The 21,368-nt window shown below is 42.5% G+C and overlaps 1 protein-coding gene across 3 annotated transcripts in view; it reads left to right on the top strand.

Annotated features, from left to right (window-relative positions):
* Positions 1 to 2,781: 2,781 nt before the first annotated feature.
* LOC110954062 (BTB/POZ domain-containing protein kctd15) overlaps positions 2,782 to 21,368 on the top strand; it is a 30,461-nt gene continuing 11,874 nt past the window's right edge. Inside the window, exons 1-4 of one of the 3 annotated variants that reach the window (XM_022198564.2) lie at positions 2,782 to 3,685; positions 6,393 to 6,568; positions 13,303 to 13,447; positions 18,282 to 18,587. In XM_022198564.2, coding sequence (XP_022054256.1) covers positions 3,677 to 3,685; positions 6,393 to 6,568; positions 13,303 to 13,447; positions 18,282 to 18,587 — 636 coding nt within the window. In that variant the 5' untranslated portion in view covers positions 2,782 to 3,676. The other 2 variants (XM_022198483.2, XM_022198397.2) reach the window with 2 other exon arrangements.

Genomic DNA, 21,368 nt, shown 5'->3' with positions numbered 1-21,368 from the left:
AAACTTAATTGCTGGCATTAAGCACTTGAGGGAATTCTACGCTGTGCTTGTTAGGTGTTTGTGTGCAACACAACCCCATACGTTCTATTAATAAACTGACACCCTATTACCCTCTCTCCCTCTCTCTCCCCCTCCCTGTCTCTCTCTCTCTCTCTCTGAAATAATGAACAATAAGTGTCGCTGCTGCACCTCAGACACACACCAACATCAAGCAGAATGTCAAATGGCTGGAAGAACGGAGCGATTGACAGCAACCGGGCTCCACAAGGCATGCAGATTACTAAAAGCAAGTTCTGAATGTTCTTTTCAAACTTTCTCCACACGCCAGAGGGGAAAGTAGAAGTGTTGATCTGATGTGAAATGCTTGAAAGAGATTCTTGCAAATGTTCGCATTTAGAGGGGCGGATGTGACTGTATTGTGCCTACTGTTTTCACCTCAGTGCATACGTAGTACAGTGTGTAGGTGACCTGGGCTGTGTGTATCAAAAACACAAGACATCCAGTGGCCAAATGCCCTTAAGGCTCGAATGGAAATAAGAATGTTAAAAATAAAAGAAAATATGAGAATATGCGTAAGAAATAAATCAATAGGTTTCACAGAAAGATTAGAACAGTATGTTTTATAGATTTAGCAATTTTTTAAAAAAAAATACAACATATGTGATTTTAAGGCACTGAGAATCTTAACAAGTACTGTATATACCAGGATGAGCACTGGGAAATAGATATGCTTCTGCATGTTTGATCTCAGATTTGAACTTGACCTGTAACCCTGTACACAGGTCGCACTCTACCAACATTACTAATCCACATTTCAAATGATCAGAATATGCACAAATATACAGTGATCATTTAGTAGGATTGTTTATGCACAGTGTTGCCTCTAACCAGCAGATGGTACTAAGTTCCATCTAACAATCTCATGCGCTCAAGAAAAAGCAGAATGTATCCAGTCCTCAGTGATCGACCCTGACCTTGTTGCTCTAACTGGCAAAAAACTCACATATTGTGAGTGTTTCACCATGAGAAAATGTGTCAACGTAATTCTAAGAGCATATTTTAGAGGATTTTAAAACACTGTTTATCCTTCGAGGCATCAAGCATGCGAAATGCTGTAAATAGTGATTGATTTATGGTAGAAAATGCATTAAAAATGACGTCTTCCTCTGGTAAAAGGACAAAGCTGCAAGTTAAAAAAAAGGCACAATATTGTCCTCTGCGCCTCTTCAGGCAACACCACTAATAGCACCTGCTTTTGAACCTAGAGGCAAAGTTATTATTCTTATAGGGTCATGCATTAATTCATACACTTCATTAACATATGGTGTCTGAAGGAGACTTTGAAATTTTGACTGATGTATGCAGTTTAAAGTTTCGCCTTGCAGTTTAAACATCTAAACTCAGAATTAAGCAAAAGTCAATATTAATTTGACTTCCATAGTTTTAGAAAGGCAAACATTTACAATCATGGGTAAATTTAGTGGAACAATCCTTTAATGAAAACTAGAACAGAGCTGTTATCTCTGTCTGCCTGCATCAGAGAGGCCAAACATCAATAATCTCATTACCTGGGTCAAACATTACAATCAGATTTGCATTCCTGATCCCTGAGAACGAAGAGAAATCTGTTCAACTAGGGTGACATATTTGCATCAGTTACAGAAACAGGCCTGAAAAACCCTCATCAGTCCTTTCACCTGCTGAGGTGCTGGTCAGGAGGGCAGATGTTTTCTGGATTTGTTTTGAAGTCTCAAGGCTGCATGCAAATCCTCAAGATGACCTACTTCTTCCCTTCCACATAGACACCGATAAAATCCATAAATTAAGGAAATTAACTGATGGGGCCCGGGGCCACTTTGTAAGCTATTTAAATCTTTAAATTTACAACATCCCTGCATACTTCATGTAATTGAACTAACTCCGGGCTTGTTTCCTTTAATGAGAAAAAACTCCAGTTTCCCCTCCAGTTTGTACCTCTGGAAACAACAAATCTGTGCCAGAGGGGCAGATAGGAGCGCTCTGAGGCGCGCTGAGGTCTCTCTAATTACGAAGATTTGGCCTGCTTCAAGGAGAAAAGCATTCTCACACTCCCATCAGTCCTACTGTCAAATATCACCGGCATTACTGGTTCATTTCATATTTAAATGCTTGCCGTTTTATGCTCAGACTGCTTCATGCAGGAAACAATGCTCCACCAGGACAGTCTGGATTCCTGCATGTCAAAGGAGATGTAACAGCAGTAATGAAATTTAAAGGCTGTAAACTTTAACATTTCATAATGTCATCTAAACATCATACTGTTTTCAAAGAAGAAGGTTCCAAATTCGTGACAACATCTGTGCATTTTTTCTGCGGACCAATAATAAGTTCCTACACTGGTTGGCGCCAAATATCAAGAAACGGTTCCAGCTCCCTCACGATGCTGGTACAGAGTAATTACTGGGCTCAGTGTTGCATCAATTATTCACAGTTATTTACCCGCAAATAAACAAACATGCAAATAAATAAATAATCATCTCCTTGGTGTGAGCACCTGCTTGACTCCCTGTTTCCTCCCCTCTTTCACTCAGTGCAAAAGTGGCGCAACACTTTAGCGCCTCATCACATGCATCTTTCCGCGTAGAAAAAGAAGAATAAGAATAATAATCAGCCACTATCTTATTTTTTTTTTCCTCCAAAAGTCTGGAGGCTGCCTGCTTTCATTGGAGAGTGAGGAGGGGAGGGAGGGAGGAGGGGGGGGTGTTCTGGGCAGATATCTCCATCTAAGCCCTGCGCTATAATTGAAATGGCGCATTTGGCTGCAGGCAGGTTGTGAGGGCGCTTTCTGCAGCAGCATGCATGCATGTCCGTAGACGTCATTTGATTTTAATGGCCTGCAGGAAATTTGGCGTTACAACTCCAGACATTAAGGCAAGAGAGAGAGGCAGAGAGAGAGAGAGGGAGCGGGGACACGGGGGGAAAATCACCGCATGAGAGATATTGGTTCAAGGATATCTCTTCATTTTCAACATATTTCTTTTTTTTTCTGCTGAGACTTTATCAACAAGTTATTGCGCCTTTATTATATGTTGCCTGAGTGGAGGACTATGGCAGCCCGGCTGGCTTTAAACTTTAAATTTAAGCTGGAGATGGAGCTGGAAATGTATTCCTGCTAGCTGGACTGCCTGGGGAACTATTACATCAGACGAAATGACAATGATTAAAATCTGCTTTTTGCTGCTCTAAATCTATTGAGCGACTGACAGTTGCCTGTTAGGTTTCCTACCCCCTCTAAATCACAACTTCACACCGTTTAGGGGAACGGTCTACTTTTGCCGGAAAAAAATAAGATAAGTTATTATATCTGTGTAGTCATAATTTCGGGAACAGGGGGGTATCACGTTTTCTTCCTTGAGAAAATTGCCTGGGCGAGAGAGTGGAGTTGAGCTAATTGTAGCCTAATCCCTGGCCCAGAGGCGCTTGGGCAGCCCGGAGCAAGAATTTTCTTTTTTAGCTCCGCTCTGTTATTTAGAGAAGGATTATTGGCTTTCTTCTTCTCATAACAAACCACAGGGGCAGTTTCATTTAGGCAAAAAGGCAGACAAGAAGCCGAAATACGAAGCAGGATTCCAGCAAGAGCGCACATTTTACGCGTATCCAAATAAGAGCAGAGAAGGGGAAGGAGATCATCTCATCTATGTTCAAGGTAAGGACGCTTCCTGTGCGCTTTGGTACAAAGAAGCTTGGTGAGGACAGGTCGAGCCAGCCTTGCAATAGAGCCTTTAAAGCCACAGAGACTCTTTGCAAGCAGTCGATCCCGGCCACAACCTAGTGTCTTTTAAAAAAAGCAGTTTTGTGCGGGATACGGAGAAAAGACTTGGCTTTTCCGTGCGGCAGTATAGGTTCGTATACCGGAGCTGGATGGCGGTGTAGTTCTGTCACAAACTCGGGGGCATTTGGAGAAAATATTTGAAAATTTTGAGGGTTACGCGGACAGCAGCTGGGACTGACCGCCGGCACGGATTTCCTCTGGACTCCCTACAATGTTTGAAACGGTAGGGTGAAAATTTTATATTACAGAATCTAATGTTTTTTACGCACAGTTCAGGCTTACTGTGCAGTTTCCGATCAGGATAGTTGAACTGTGCTAGAGAGTAACGTGTGCTGCTCGACCCAAGTGCTTTTCCCGTCTTTTCTCGCAGAGAGAACAGAATACACGTGTGGGTTTTATCAGACGGGCTGTGAATTACACGTGTCGGGATTATGCTTTTAATTGTACAGCAGGAATAAGACGCCATATTGAGAATTTGGTAGATTAAAGGCAGAGCTCAGGCTTGTGGTGTTCGTGCAGAGTCGGCTCTTGTAGCGCATTGTTTATTTTATTTTTCCAGCGTTTCCGTCCTCTTTCTGTGATTATTCTAATTTGTGGGCCATCTGGGTTCTGTGGATGTCATTAAGTGTGAAATCGACTACAGTGTCTGAGCTGCGGGTCAGAGGAGGGAGGGAGGCGGCAAGACAGCAGCTCTGAGGAGAAAGTTGATGCCTTTATATAGCTGCTGTGATTTTGTGGAGGAATTTATCATAGATGATGATGATGATGATGTGTGTGTGTGTGTGTGTGTGTGTGTGCTTGTGTGTGAGAGTGGGGTGATAGGGATAAGAGAGGTACTGAATTTGTGATGCCATTGGGAGAGTAAGTAGGTTTATGCCTCTATTCTTGTTTTTCTTTCTCTTACATACTTATATATGTTGTGATTTAATTGCTTAATTGGCTGGGTGGCAGAGAGAGAAACCGGCGGTGGGACAGCCCGATATGTGTGTGTGTGTATGTCCCCAAAACTTCTTAAGTCTCCTCAAGTTTTTTGCTCCTTTCCTGGGATTTGAAATGTAATCCCGTCCTCCTGTAATCGTATTAAACGAACACGATACTGCTGTGAGGAGGGCAACACCCTGGAACAACAAAAAGAGAGGCTCCAGTCTCACTTTGTGCCCAGTGGCGCTTCTCCTCTCAGAGCCGCAGGGATGATCTGGACTTTCACAACCTTTTTCAGTTCAGCGGGAATGACAGTGAAATAGCCCAACAAACTGATCAGTCCTGCTGATATACTGAAGGCAGGAATTGTATTATCTGAACCTATTTAAACCCAGAAACTCCCAAGTATTAGAAAAAGAAAGCTCTGTGTTTCAGCCACAGCCTGGAGGAGACGCGCGTAATGGTGAACTGTGACCTTTAAGCTGTGGTCATAAGGACAACATTTTTTAAAAAAAAGTTCAGAACAGTATGCGTTTGTTCATTTTCCCTTAAAAAATTTTTTTTCCACATATTCTAAAGCAGTCTCGCATCATGCCCTCCTCGTGTGATTTACAATATATGCTTTCTAAGCTACATTACAACGTGGCCATACTGAGGTTTTGTAGTTTACCTGCCGCTGGTGGCAACCAAATTACGCACCAGTAGGTTGGACACAAACGTCTCATCAGCTCCTCCTGAAGCACTGTGGAATCAAATGGCGGCGTATCGAAGTGAATTAAAAAATATTTTCTCAAACATTTCATCCGTTAATCAAATTCTGCTCCGCGCTGACCTCGCTGTGCCCCGGCGTGCTCCCAATAAAGTCCAGTCCCAAATGTGTGCCTCCACGCTGCGAGCTTTTTTGTTCTTTTGCAAGATTATTTGAAAACGTTATTCTCGTGATATTGGGCCACGGCGTTCGTGGAGTTGGACTCTTAGTGGATTTGGCCTCTCAGTGTGGACAGCAGCCTGATGCTTTGAGCTGAGTTCTGGTGCGTTTTTACGCGCGTTTAGTCGCCTCATGTACCCAAAAGTGTGTGTAGTCACATGACAAGCGATCACCTTAATCTTTTTTGGTGTGTGTGTGTGTGTGTGTGTGTGTGTGTGTGTGTGTGTGTGTGTGTGTGTGTGTGTGTGTGTGTTGGAGGAAAAGTTGCGCCCTCCCTCCCGCCGTGTTTTCCTTGCTCTCAGATTGGTGGTTGGGGTGTCTGGGCGCATCACGTCTAACACATAAGGCGACCTTTAATTAGAATATTGCAGCAGCAGTTTATTTTATTCCCCTGGAGGCTGACACCTAGCATTCCTCCCTCTCTCTTTCTCCATATCTCCCCCCCTCTTTCTCTCTCTCTTTCTATCTGCCTATCTCTCTCTATCTCTCTCTCACCCCGGTTCTCTAATAAGCATCCTCCGATCCTCGCCTGCGGTGCTGCATGAAAAGATGCAAACATACTTAATTAGAGCGGTGGCAATAATTTCCAGGCTAAATATGCGACCAGACAGACATGGAAGTGATCTGATACCATTCAGAAAGGATACTATCTACTTCTCTGTGTAGGATCACTGTGTTACTTTTTTTTTCTTTACCTTTACTCCCATGGCTTTTCTCTACACTTGCTTTCAGGAGGGAAGAAGCATGTCACGGCTGTCTCTGACCCGGTCTCCGGTCTCTCCTCTGGCCGCTCAGGGGATCCCTCTGCCGGCTCAGCTGACCAAGGCGAACGCCCCGGTGCACATCGATGTCGGGGGACACATGTACACCAGCAGCCTGGCCACCCTCACCAAATACCCAGACTCCAGGTAAGACGCGTCCCTGGCTTTCTGTCCCGCTTCAGTTAGTTTGTAAATTCTTGATCTCATTTATCGACAATGCTGGCAAATCGAAGCGACACATTTAGATCTTGTTGCTTTTTTTTTCAGATGTGAGAAGGTTGTGCATTTATAGGAAACGAAGTCTCTTAATCCACCTAATAGTGGAAAAACATTTCCTAATTAAATCCTCAAGTAGATTTAAATCAGTTTGTATCTCTGTGTAATAGCTTAATATTGCATTTTAGTCAGTGAATCAGTTATTACATTATTTGACTGGTGTTTGTCTCAATTAAGTCTAATTGGATTTGTGATGTTAATAAGTCATTTAGCTGACTGGCATTGGAACAATTGCACTGCAACTTTTATTGTGATAATTAGCCTCCAAAGCTATTATCTTTCCAAACCATGTGGGAACATTTCTGCTGCCTTCATTACTTCTAAACCCCTCTTACCTTTAAAATGATGGATTTGATTGTTTTTGTCTGTTTTAATGGTGATTGTTTTAATTGTCCAATAAATACCTCCCGAGCTTTTATTTTTTTATCTCCTTTCACAAGGAATCTCTCATATGTGATACTGCTGATGAGAGTGCTAATGTTTGTGTGAATTGACAGCACACAGACATTTTTTTCTCTGCATCCCTGTTTCACAGACTTTTTTTTTTTTAGCCAGTACATCAGTGTGCTGTTAGGAATCCTTGGAGGAAAAACAATGACGTAAATGTGCGGAACCCTGTCATCAAAGCTGATGTAGGGCAGCTTCAAATCTGATTAAAATCTAGCTCATTGGCGCATTACATATTGATTTTGTTAGCTATTTTAGAGCCAGAATTTACCACTATTACATCTTCTTTATTGTCATTACTGGTGCTCACTGGGCTATCTTCGAGATATATGTGTACTTTAATATATCACTGCTTACTCTTGTGTTGAGAGGTAATGTAATCATGATATAATTTTCTAACCTACTTACAGTCCCTCCCTCTGCCTACCCCCACTTTCAATTGATTGCAGCATAAACCCAAAATATGGATTATATTGCAGTCAAACTTTCAAATTTACTCAGCTACAACAGTGACTTTTCTGTTTGCTGAATAGTAATGTGGAGGGGAAAAGAAAGCGCCGCTTCTCTATCAGGCTTCTGATTGTTACATTCACTCACACATAAAGCATACATGGTTGGATTTTTTGATACATTTCATACTTGTAAGATTTAGTCATGATGATTGTGTAAGAGCTGGTGGTAAGCCACCCTCCTACTTCCTTCACGTTTTTAGCTCCATCCACAAACAAGGTGACACCACCGACCGGAGGTAGCTCTGCAAGCACAGAAAGTTAATAATAAAAAATAAAAATAAAAAAATCTCTGCTCTCTCCCTGATTTGAGTTTTCCTCCTTTATACTTCAGGCCCACTTTTCTTCTAATGCAGTATGCCATTCATTACATTACACTGGTTTCAGTTCTGCATCAGCTGAGTCCCATGTGGGCCAACATAAACATACACCAGGTTGTTAGAAAATCTGCCAAATTGGCTACAGGAAACAATCCACATAATCCCTTGGTAATAAAGTCTTGATATTCATAGAGTCCGCTGACAGGAAATCCCTGACAACTCTCCCTTTTTACTCCAATGCAACATGTCATGAGAAAAATACAGCTCAACCCAGACAAGGGTTTATCTTTGTTTTCGTTGCTAAGACTATTTTTTTGCCCCGCGTTTCAGTCTTATAATATGTTTTTCCAGTGGATATAGTTGATAAATTTCAGTCTCATTTTCCATCGCTATTTGTGTACTGCTATTGTGTTACTTTATTTTTATGCTCTGATGCAGCTTTACACTTTACAAAGAAGTTATTCATACGGGGACACACACAGGGCACCGTGCAAATGCAGCACAGAGTCATGTCAGAGCATCCAAACAGTGTTTTTACAGTGTGAGTAAAGACCGGATATCAGTGTGAGTGTTAGTTGGAGTGCTCTTTGCTCTTGCTCCCTCTCTCTCTCTCTCTTTCACACATGCTCGTTTGCTCGGTCTCTCTTTCTCTCTCCCTCTATCTGTCTCTTGCTGTTTCTTTCTCACTCTGGATCACACACACACACACACACACACACACACACACACACACACACACACACACACACACACACACACACACACACACACACACACACACACACACACACACACACACACACACACACACACACGCATACTCTCAGTGTTTCTCTCTCCCAGCCTCCTCAGCGTACAGTTGGCCTCAGGGCTCCACTTTCCACTGGAGCCAGTGGAAGGAGGGGCCCTTTTGTGTGAATTAGGATAATGGCTGACAGCAGAAAGCAAAACAATTACACTGGCACAACCGTGTACGCCGCGTTCAGCCATGTCCAGTCGAGCACTGGCGAAACTGAAAATGTGACGACTGAAGGAGCAGGGTTAAGGAGTTTGAAGTTGCTGATTACTTTTAATAGATTGGCCCCTAAATAATGCAGCATGCCAAGAGAAAGTTAGTCTAGTAACTAATGTGTGGCTATTCATCTTCTTCTGTGTGGGCCATATTAAGGGACAGGGGTCATGAAACATTGATGCGCACTCTGTGTAGCTCTCAAAGAGGACAGTCTCAGCAGTCACTTGAACAGAAGCTGAGGAAATTAGGGGAAATGTTCCAGAGACAAGGAAACTATTTTGAAAGGACCACTGGACATTTTTCTCTTTGAAGACGAGTCGTCTGTGTCCAGAGATGATAGATCTGCACTGGCTTTATGCTTTTCTGGTGGTCCTCTGGATCGAATAGTTAACTTTTCTATAAGCTGCACTCACTATAAATAACACAGTAGATGATTATATCATCATTCACTTTACATAAGTTTCAGGGAAAAGCTGCGTTTCCTTTCATTTTCACTTTATTTCATTGTTAAGCCTTTGTTTTTAGGGTATGTGGCATGAACACAGCGCCATGGGCCAAACTAAAACTAACTCTTAAATGAAGCTTTTAGCTCTATTTACTTAACGTTAAATAATAACGAGAATTAATTGTTACTCTGTAGTAGAAATAGTGACGTTATGCAACTGCAAAGTAACAGTTAAAATGTTTTTGTGAACGGCATAAAAATGCTGTGACTGTTAGCAACACATATTGTCCCAACAAGAGCTGAGTTGTTTGTATTAATGCAGTCAGTTTATCTGTTTATAGTATGCGCAGTTGAGTTTCTGGGAAAAAGAAATCCCATCATGGACCCATATGGACAAATGTTGGGAAACAGCTGCACACAATGAAATCTAATCCCAGAGCATCAAGTAAGAAGTTTTCGTTGCTTTTGCTGATTGTGTTGACATGTTAAAATGTGATACGGAATTATGAGTTAGACTGGAACTTGAACATTCTGATAAATTCTTTATAAGTCAAAACTGTGTTCCTTGTTTTGAAACTTCTATCTCGAACCCTTTGGGAGAGCTTGTTTGGCAAATCATCAGTTTATCGAGTATTTTACAGCTACTTTGAGCAGTGAAGCAGGAGGGAGTGACAGCAGCAATCTGGTTCTGAACCTGCTCACTCTACTAGTCAGGAGCCACTGTGTTCAGGTTTGTCAGGTTTGTCAGGCTCACAGAGACCCCTGGGTGTGTTTGCTTCATTTTTCAGGAAGCTGCCCGGTATGTCGCCTCCATTAGGTGTCCATTAGTGCTACAGTTTCCAGATAGCATCTGTTGCAGTAGAATCAGTGATACCTGCGCCGGGTCCTCCACCCACCTCCGGAGGATACGTCTCTGGCAGCTCTCGGCCACTGGCCGGCTGAAGCTGCTGCAGTAAGGTTGCTGCCAGATATTGCCCACCTACTGCCCCGCTGCCTGCCCTCACTTGGCACCGCTGGGGTGGGAGATCTGAGCTGTTCCTGTCCTTGATAACCTCCTACACCCACCACCTCCCTCCTTCTCCCTGACTCTTTCTCTTTATCTAAGTTTTGTAGGTCTGTCAAACCTTTTTCTCTCCCACACTCTCTCTCTCTGTTATTCTGTTTGTTTCTCTCCCTGCTCTTTCCTCGTCTATATTTTCTCCTTCTGATTTCTCTGTCTTAGTATCTTTCCTCTCTTCTTCCTTCCTATCAGTCTCTTTGTCTTTTGGCCCATCTGTTTTGTGTGTCTTGTCTCTTAATTTCTCTATGCAGCCCCCACTCTCCACACACACATACACACACCCTTCTCTTTCTACCTACCTGTTAAAAACAACCCCCCCTCCAATTCAGGGATTTAACAGAAAAGGGAAAAATGAGGAGACCAACACAGAAGAGAGGGAGAGAGAGAGAGAGAAGGGAGTAGAAGAGAGGGAAAGAAAAAGAAAAACAGGCAGCATTTTAATTGCTTTTTAAAAAAGTGGAGATGAAAAACAGAGTTAGCCTGGAGGGGTATGGTGAAATTCTAGCTGGAAGAATTGCAAGACCATATGAGAAAGGAACACCTCGGGCAAAACAGGGAGATGAGTATTGGTTTTTTATAAAGCATTTTGCATCGATTTCCAGAGAGAAAGCGAGTAAGGGAGAAGGATGGAGACAGAGAGAGAGAAAGAAAGAAAGACAGAGAGAGTGAAAGAGAGAGAGGATGGCAGGAGGCGAGAGAGGGAGGGAGAACCATCTTTGCTCTGCTTCTTCACACAGTCAAGTCAAAGAAAAGAGACAAGGCGAATTTGACTTCATAGCTTCATCGTGTGGAGCCGACACATCGGGGTCAGGAGATACATGATACAACCGTTAAATACGAGCTCACACACTTTTACACAGTGGAGAATTGTAATTGTAAATTCAGTAAAATGAGTCTGAAAGTGGGGACATTCCTGCTGTTTGTTCATTGACGTTCCCACTATGGCTCCAGTGTCTGGTAATAGAGATTGACAACGCCAGAGCTCAGGCAGCGCTGGATGTGTGCATTAGTTGGCACATTTGCAAATAGGTTTTATGATTTTCTTTGTCATACAACTTTGTCAGCCAACCTAGAAGCTGTTACTGTGATTGAAGTGCTGATTACTCCGAAATGATGATAATAACAGCAGCGCAGTGCTCCGCCAAGAGCTGTTTCCCAGGAAGACGCTATAGTACTGTAAATGTGCAGTGAGGCCGTTAAGGAGGTTACGTGCAACAGATTTCTTGTGTAAATCAGCAGCACAGCTTATTTACACTGCACAGGCATTCCAGGTTTCTCTGCTGAGCGTAATGTGAGATGTGCTTCTAAACGAGTCACCAAATTAAAGTGAATTATTGCACTTCACACTGTGGAAAGTTTAACTAAATGGAACACTTGAACAAACCCCATCCTCAATATTTACACATGCTGTAAAAAAAAAAAAAAAAGAACTATTTTTTAATTATTAAGAAGGGATATTTCACATTTGGAGATGAACAAACAGATAGAGTGGAGGTGCCTCGATGAGATTATTAGACCAGCGAGAAAGGGACCTGCAGGTAAGCGGCAGGAAAACCACACAAAGACAAGGGGAAATGAATATCTGTCCAAGGGTATCTCGAGGCATGGCGCCAACGTGGTGTGATGAAAGTTTAAAGATAACAGCAATTTCCACTCTTTGCCTTGATGAGCCCCTGTAGCCAACTTCAACTAAGCCCTTAATCTTGCGGTACACCAGTGGAAGGGGTTAACTGTGGGACACCAGGCAGCAACAAGTGTCTTATTATTGCACCAAAGTCTTGCCAATATTTGCTGAAAGCTTAAGAGCATGCATCTAATTACTGCTTTTAGTTAATTATTGTGACTCTTAACGGGAAAACATTATTGATGTAATTTCGGGTAATGTCATTTCCATTATCTCTTCAGTTATTTTCTTTCTTAGATTATACAGCTTTGCCGTTAGATATGAAACAAAAGCTTTTATGGATTCATGTTATGTGTTCAGATGTCCTGCATCCTTAATATGCATTTAATTCAGCCTGATCAATGCATTTAATACAGGAGAAACAAAATGAAAATGCATTACACCTTGATCGACTGTAGTCATGTTTTTCCTCCGAAAATAGCTTTCTGACAATAAATGTTTGTATTTTTAAAGGCCAGTATGCCATACGTTATTTCAAGTCATCTGGCAGAAAATGCACAGATTTCGCAGGAAATTTTACAGTTGTTCGAATGCAGTTGTCAATTCATCTTGTGACTATTAAAGGTCCATGTATCAACTTAATTATGTTTGTCTCTCATACAAACATATTGCTGTACATGAAGGATGCCACTACAAATCCTCGCTCTGTATTAAATACAAACAGTGTGGCATACAGTAATAGTGCAAATGCCTCCTAAATTCAATCAAACTGTAAAAGCAAAATATCTTTTTTCCACATGTTCTCCTCATATTAATATGTGGCCCTTCACCGTTACCTCCCTCCGTTTCATTTCCACCCCTCTGACAGATGGAATAATAGAGCTGTAATGCTACATTCATGCCATTAATTTCTGTAAGTACAAGCAGCAAGCGTGTGTGTTGTTGTAATCTCTCTGCAGAAGGGACACTTCAAACAAGTCTGGAATGGAGGAACTGTGCCTTAAGCCCCTTGTTTCAACCTGGGATGCTAATGCATTTCAAGCTTAGTGCTAATAAAATTGAAAAATAAATGGAGGGTAATTGTTTCATGCATTTGAAGGGAGCTGGCTCATTCCATCGTGTGCCTGTGTTTGTGTGTGCGGCTGCCTGCGTGCACGTGTGTTTGCGTGTGTGTATTTCAATTTTCAGAATCAGTCGTCTGTTCAATGGCACCGAGCCCATCGTGTTGGACAGCTTGAAGCAGCACTACTTCATAGATCGGGATGGCGAGATATTCCGCTACATTCTCAGTTTCCTCAGGACCAGCAAATTGCTCCTTCCAGATGACTTCAAGGTATATATCTGCACCAACACATGACTGTACTGTGTGTATTTGTCTGTGCCACCGACTCACTCGGTGTGAGCAACATCAACACAACATGCATGCAAAGCTGTTTGTCCAGACACACACTCATATTGTGTCAAATTCCTTTTTTCATTTTCTGAAAAGAATACATTTGAGTGTGAATATGTTTGTTTGCTTTCATGTTTATCTGTCCCTACATTGGTGGCTTGTTTCCTAAACAGAGCTGATGCCACAACAGAGCCGCTCGTTGTGGTTTCACAGTGTCGACTCACCCTCCTCCCATTCAACACATTAATTACCTGTAGTATAAGCATAAGCAGTAATTAGGAACAGTGGAGACGAAAAACAAAGACGCACGACTTGACTGACGTATACATGGGTAAAATGCTAACTGGCTAACGCGAGTATGGCCTGGTGATGTGTGTGACAAAGGCCTGCGCTGTTGTTTTTCACCAAGAGTAGTTTTTGTAGAGGTGAGCCCAGGTGAAACATCCTGAACGCCCCTCTGCTCAGCTGTGTTCTGATGACGACCTCCCACGCAGACTTAAAGTCTCGCTCTGAGTCAATGACTCCCAGGGAAAAGATATGGAATGTAGGAGCAGTTTAATACCTGCTAGCATGCTATATATATATATATATATATATATATATATATATATATATACATGCAACACCCTTTGCTCTTTGTGGACCATTGAGTCTGCTTTGGTCCCGTTTCAACTAATGAGGCAACACACACTGGTTCTTGTTTTGATGCCTGCATGATGTGTTTACCACATTAAATGATCCAAAGCACATGAATTTGGCAACACAACAGTTGCTGTCCAGGTTGATATGTAATTCTGCTCATATGTTAGCTGAACAAGCTGTTATTAGGTCACTGGCTGTGCAGATTGATGATTCGTTCTTCTTCATTGTCTGTCTCTGTCCCTGCTTGAAGACTTTTTTGGGGCCTAACAGCTGTTTAAGTTGAAAAGTGTGTAGTTGATATTAAGAATTTGTTCACCAACTTTAGAAATGGAGCAAGATTAGTATTTGTCTCCTAGTCCAATGTCCAAAATATCCATTTTCATAATGTCCACTTTGCTAGCTTGTTGCTAATATTGTCTGCCTGCTGTTTTCTTCTGGCCACGTCATTTATTTGATAACCTTTTTTTAGCGAAAACAGCTACTTGCTGCTGAAAATGAGCAGCGTTCAAAAGAGCGGCGAGAGAGAACCAAAACCATAAAGTTACGGCTGTACAGTCAAAACAACAAGCTGAAGGACACAAAAATGCCTCGTAGGACCAGAATAAACTGCAGAACTGGCGGATAATTCCTGGCAGGATTGTTGATATGTGGCCTCTTTCATACCGCACACAGTCAGTAATGTAAAAAATAATGAGAAAGTGCATTTTTGGCATTACTAGCGAGCTCGTGTCACTTAACAAGTACCTGCACAACCATATGTAGCTTTGTCAGAATCATTATATATTCTGCCTTCAGCACCTTCCTTCTCAAGGTTTTTATTCAGTGAATCTGCTTCCTAGGTGTATTCTACTCTTCAGTTCTACTCCACCTTAACTTGCGTGACCTTTTCACTGGGCTGGCGCTTGTTCATCATTCTCTACAAGGTAACAAGGCGAGGCCAAGCCACTCAGAGCCACGGGCAAGTTCTCCGGGCCTCACGGATAGTCTGAACAGGAGCCAAACCTCAGACAACAGAACATGACATGAAAGCCCTGCATATTTTGGCAAATGATGGCCTGAGTCAGTACCGATTAGTTTTACCCTGCTTATTCATGCTTCCCCCCCGTTTTCTTGTGAAGTCTTGACAGTCCAATCAGGCACCACGGTTGAAGAGAATGCATTGGACTTCATTGTTTCAACTCATTACGATCCCCTCACATAAGCCTCTGTTGATCTGCATACCTTTCAATTTGCGTGAAGCCGGGGAAAAAAAAATGCAAATAGTGCGAGGCGGAATTGAGCATGTCCTTATCTGAACACAATCAGGCTTGCCGTCGCCTGAGGGCTGGGTCTGTTCTGCTGCTGGCAGCCACGGCGCTGTGTGTTTTGCTAAATCAATGTGAAAGTCTGAGCAGAATAGGAAAAGAAATTTTTCAGCCTACATCAGTGGAACAAAATATTCACTATTAATATCCTCCCTCATCTCATTATTCAAACGACAATTAATCACGAGAGTGTAAGCAATGCTCAGTCATATTGAGGGCATGGTTATAAACCGGTAAGAGTTAGTGGTTTCTGTGTTGGATTATTCAGGCTTTTGTATTGCTCTTTAAATCAATTCTTCTGTACTTTTTGTATCAAATGTTTAAAAAAGAATAACAGAAAGGAGCTTGCGTTTTTATTTTTTTGTCGCTGCTGTGTGAGAGTTGGCTGGATTTTTCTTCACTGACTTGTTTAATCAACAACCTGTGAACCTCCACTTGTGTGGGTTTGGTCATTTTTTGTCCAAAACATATGGTAGGTCTTTATCCGTCCTCCGACTCCCTCATAGTGACATTTTCCATCATTTTCTTCTTCTTCTTCTCTTCCTCTGTCTCTCCCTCCCTCTGTCCTTCCCTGAAATGTTGCCTTGCCGGTGGGTGATCAGGTCGGATCATTATTTTGAAGCTCAAACGGGCTGTCTGGACATGGGATTGGGGGATGAATTGTCTCGTAGAGCTGGCAGCAGTAGCAGCAGCTTCAGCAGCCAGGACGGAGCTGTTGGCCCTGTCTCCCTCTCATCCTCACCTCAGCGCTTAGGATTACTCTGTTGTTTTCTGCGCTGCTCAGGATGACTAAAGTGCCTTGCAGACAGACCCCTGTAAAAAACATATCCATCCATGGCTTCAGACCTGTGAAGGATGAGGAGCTACACTTTGATACAGAGAGCTGCCTGAAGGGGAGCGTCTCAGTATGAGTTTTGTCAGCTGCAGCAAGAAGGCCAGGAGAAAAAAGAAAGGGAGAAAGGGAGAGAAAAAAGGGAAAAAAGGACCTCCACCCCCTCTCTCGCATTCTGAAATCTTAAATATTAGACCGCCAGCTTAAGATGTGTTGCGTCAACGCTCCGTCCAGATGGAGTTGTATTTGGGTGTCGTTCACACGCCTGAGATGAAGGCACAGTTTAGATGAAGGGGTAAAGCAGTGAGGGAGGCTTTTCAAGGCTAAAGAGTCTGACAGAGGCAGCAGGGTTAATGAATATGCTGTTTGCTGCCATGCTCTGTTTCTGTGCCCAGCAGTGGTCCGGGGAAGGAAAGGGGAAAAGCTCTTTTTAGATCAGGGCTCCCTGGCAGCCCCGGCACCCAACACCCACAGCCACCAATGATGCAGACTATATGAAACATATGTTGTTTTTGCAGCACAAACACACATTGTCTCACTTTTCAAGGGTGTTCAGACTTTCCTCTGCACCACAATCAGCATCCGCTCTCTGTATCTATTAAATATGTAGCCAAATGGGATGTCAGATGTTTGCTTCGGTTTTACAGTGTCCATACACTAAAACTAGCTATAGCCTGGAGCGATGAACCTGTGCATCATGTAAAAATGAACTTTGACTGTCAATGGTGACAGTTAATAAACTAAGAATGAATTAAGCTGTCATTCTTTGTCACCGCAAAACACTAATCGGAGCACAGATTTATTAATTACTAATTGTTTAGCAGAAAGATTTGCAGCATTTAGGTGTAACCTAATTAAATCTTGTTCTAATAGGAGCTTAACATCGGGCCACAAGCCTCATTAACATAAAACTCCCTCCATGTGAGGAATACATTAAAAAACCTCCTTGGCTGATGATTGTCCTCATGTTCACTTGCACGTATCTTTTCCTCACCTCCCGTCTGCCTCCAATAGCGAACCTCCGCCTCCCTGTATTTTCTATGGTAGCGGTGAATGATGGTGCCATCTGGTCTTGTGGGAAATTAGAGGCAAGAGCACAGGGGCAAATGGCCCCCAGCAAGCCCTGCCCGGGAGGGAGAGTCAGGCAATCTGCTGCTGACTGTCTTGCACACAGGAATGCACCATCCCACTTCACTGGAGCCCTACTGACGGCCTTTCTGGAGTCGGCTCACTAAAACATGCTAAAGGCTAGCACAGCTCTGCCAAGAGCTACTGTGGAGGAGAACTGCAGCATGGCTATGCTGTGTTTATTGAGAGTGTTGTCCTGCTGGTCGGAGGCCACCACTGATCTTGGTTTATTGTTCTTCTTTCCAGAAGATGTATTACATGGAAACAAATGAAATGCTCTGTGGGCATTAGATATCTTTAACTTCACAAGTACATACAAGGTCATATTTTCACATTTATGTTTGTGGTGTTTGTCTGATGCTTATCCAGATTAACTTACCAGGAGTATAAAAAAACAACTCCTACATCGCTGTCATTATGCCATAGTACAATGGATGTGTGAACCAGGAGACACACAGCCTTAGTCTCTGCACTCCTTAGGAAAAGTTTGCTGTAACAAACAATCAAGAAAAAGGGAACACATGTGCTTCCATATAAATGTGCTTCCTGAAAGAAATGGTCAGGGTCAAAGTGCAGATACAGACGGAACAGCTCTCCTGGAGTAATTAGAGGTTAAGTGTCTTGCTCAAGGACACTTTATCATTAGTTGCTTTGGGCAAACCATCAGGCCCCTCCTCACAAACATACCCTCTGCTGTCATCTTAATGTTGCACAATGCTGTATGTGTGTGGAGTTTCATCTCTGTGACCTTGGTGATGAGCTGTAATGTAGCAAAAGTCACTGTGCGTTAGTCACACATATAGCCAAGAGGACCGAAACGCACATGCAAACTCACTGCTCTCATCTCCATGTTCATCTGCCCGTACAGGACTTCCACCTGCTTTACGAGGAGGCACGCTATTACCAGCTGACTCCCATGATCAAAGAGCTCGAGCGCTGGAAGCAGGAGCGCGAGCAACGGCGGATGGCACAGCCCTGCGACTGCCTGGTGGTTCGAGTCACACCTGACCTGGGTGAGAGGATCGCCCTAAGTGGGGAGAAGGTCCTCATAGAAGAGATCTTCCCTGAGACAGGAGACGTTATGTGTAACTCAGTCAACGCCGGCTGGAACCAAGACCCAACACATGTCATCCGCTTCCCCCTCAATGGCTACTGCAGGCTCAACTCAGTCCAGGTAACTCACCACAGGGCTTGTCCTTTGTTTTCGTAGTGTTACAGGTGGTTGCATAAGAAGATCCCACCTCCCCCTCTGCATGTGGTGTGTCTTATTTCATCTACACGGTTATGCAAAACACAGCCATTGGATTTACTTGAGTTATATTGTATGTCCTCATAACAGCAGAACATCCAGCTGTCTCTGGTGATAATTGTTAATGTCATTATTGATAAGTTGTGGGAACTTTCTTGCTTATTATTTTTCTAAGGAAATGAAATATCACCCAGATCTTTATTTCTAAATTATATTGAACCGTGAATTTTAATTGTTCTGAATAAAACCAGCATTGAAAAATCTAGGAATCTGACTTAACATTAGCTTTGATTAAGATTCATGACATCAGGAGCCTGTTGTTACCGATGTTCACTTCCTTGGCTTCTTTCTTAACAGTATATTTTAATGCTTTATAATTTTTACATGGTGAGCCATGTTTTCTTAGCTGAAGAAGTCTTAATTTGCACTCATAGCAACTGCGTTATACTTAACATTGTCAAGAACGATCAGTTTTGATCTTTGTCTCTCTTTCCAAAACCAGAAGTCACACTGGGATAAAACATCAGGCTCTGTGAAAATTTGGTTGATTAAACTTGAGTAACTCATAAATAGACAGTCCTGATCTTTGGCAAACACAACTTGCTTTCTCAATCAAAGTTGATTTCAGTGCCGCTATTCAGTTTGTTACCGTGGTGTCGTGAATGCGGGTGAAACTGCATTCTCTCTCTACTTTGAAGGTGGAAAGGGCTTGTTGTGCTCTAGGCACACAGAGTTGTCCTGAGTGTGGAGATTATTGGGATAAAATTAAACTCAGAGACAGTCAGGGGTTTTGACTGGGAATTACACACGAACAGTTGGTATCCTGGACAGTGAAAACATTTGCTACAAAGCGGCAAAATGCAACAGAGTAATTGGCAAAGCAGGTGTGCATTTTGATGTAAATATGACCTCCCTGCTAACTACAAACCAAAAATAGGATAACATCTAGTAAAGGCTAACAATGGAACATAATTCAGGGTCAGCTGCAGGTGTTTGGCTTAGCGCACACAATTAACAGAAAGGTTGAATACTTCTTGTAAATAGTGCCCAGTACCTTTAAGTGGAACACTCACAGCAGACTCATAAAGTGTTGAAATGTATCTCTAAACACATTATAAACTGTAAATAATCACAAGATGTGACTGTAACACAGTGAATCACTTATATATGCTGCATGTATCACACAAAGCTCTCCAAGCAAAACTGCTTTTTACAAGTAGCGTTTTTACCTCAACAGCTTTGTTGAGGTCTATATGTAGTTTAATGTTTGCAAAATATGTATTTTTAGAGAAAAAAATATTTTCTCCGTCAAAACGTTATCGTTTGCATATTACCTCTAATGCAGAAAAACCTTAGTATACATTAAGTCTAAACATTGCAGTTTTGCATCCGGCAAAATTGGATTTTGCCTTTGAGGTAAACCACAGGATGCAGATTCCTGAGAGAAATGTCACTATGAGACCGTTGACATGATTGCACAACACTTTTTCACACCTTAATCTATCCTGCAAAGGATTTTGCTGAGCAAGCAAGTCATTCTTCACAATCACCCTTCAACACTTTCATACACACTTAAACACCTGGCTGCCATTTATACAACAACCAGGGCTTTGATGGCCACTGTGCAGCTCCACTTAGCTGCTTTACGTGATGGCATCTGTTCACTTGGTCAGCTTCTCAGTCCCGTGTCAGTCTGTGGACTTTAATTTGATGTCATTTGCCAGGATAAAGGCTGGTATATACACTGATTTTCTTCTGTGACTGGAAGCTGTAATTTCACCGCAGAAGTTTGCTTTAAGGCAGCTGGCATTGTTGATTTGTGGCTCTTTGTATTGCATTTTGCCCCAGTAGAGATAATAGCTTGTTGTCACTAAATGGGCTAATAGCTACACTGGAGGAACAGTCAGAGTGTACAGGTGCACAGAGTGTGTGGAGTGTTTCATTCTCTGGACACGTGAGTTACTCCTGTGGATGCGGCATGATGACTATCTGAGCCTGGCTGTTTATTACATTCTGCTACTCAGACTTTAACTATCATCTCAAATACTTTCCATTTTCAAATGAGTTTGCTAGCTGTTTAAAAAATAATCCGAGAGTCTCCTTTATTAAAGCAGAGCTGACCAGGGTGTGGAGCAAAGCAGTAAGATGTTAAAAACAACTTCAGAAAACTAGTTTTGCAGTTGTGCTACCCAGCAAGGTCTGAGAGGGAGAACAGGGGGGAAACATAACAGTCTCACACCACAGGCTCGATATAACACACTGGAGTGCCCACAGCCATGAACAAACCAACACATAGAGGAGCCTTCACCCCCTCCAGCACCCAGAGAGAGCCTCTCCCAGGCAGGCTAGTGCACTCTGGCACCTCCACCTCCTTCCTGCCAGTGTGAGAGAGAGACCACCTCCAGGGAGGAGAGCGGAGCGAGTGGGACAAAGCACGTGTGGACTGCGGCCATGTTTTCCTGCGAAAAAATGAAGAAGAGAAATGGAAAGGGGGGAAAATGATATGCATAATTTACGCTTTACTCCTTTTTAAGACACAGCTCCTTTTTTAAAAAGACTCCAATATAACACCGCTCAAGGCAATTGAAATACACGTATTGCATTTTTTAATACCATACTTACAATTTCTCAAACAGCCTAAACCGGTTTATACTTCTTTTATAGATTTTTAAATGACTTACAATATAATTAATTGGCCGCATCAAC

Source organism: Acanthochromis polyacanthus, chromosome 2 (assembly GCF_021347895.1).
Source record: "Acanthochromis polyacanthus isolate Apoly-LR-REF ecotype Palm Island chromosome 2, KAUST_Apoly_ChrSc, whole genome shotgun sequence".
Lineage (NCBI taxonomy): Eukaryota > Metazoa > Chordata > Actinopteri > Pomacentridae > Acanthochromis > Acanthochromis polyacanthus.
Note: the sequence above shows the minus strand (reverse complement) of the source record. Positions and strands in the feature narration are given on the sequence as shown.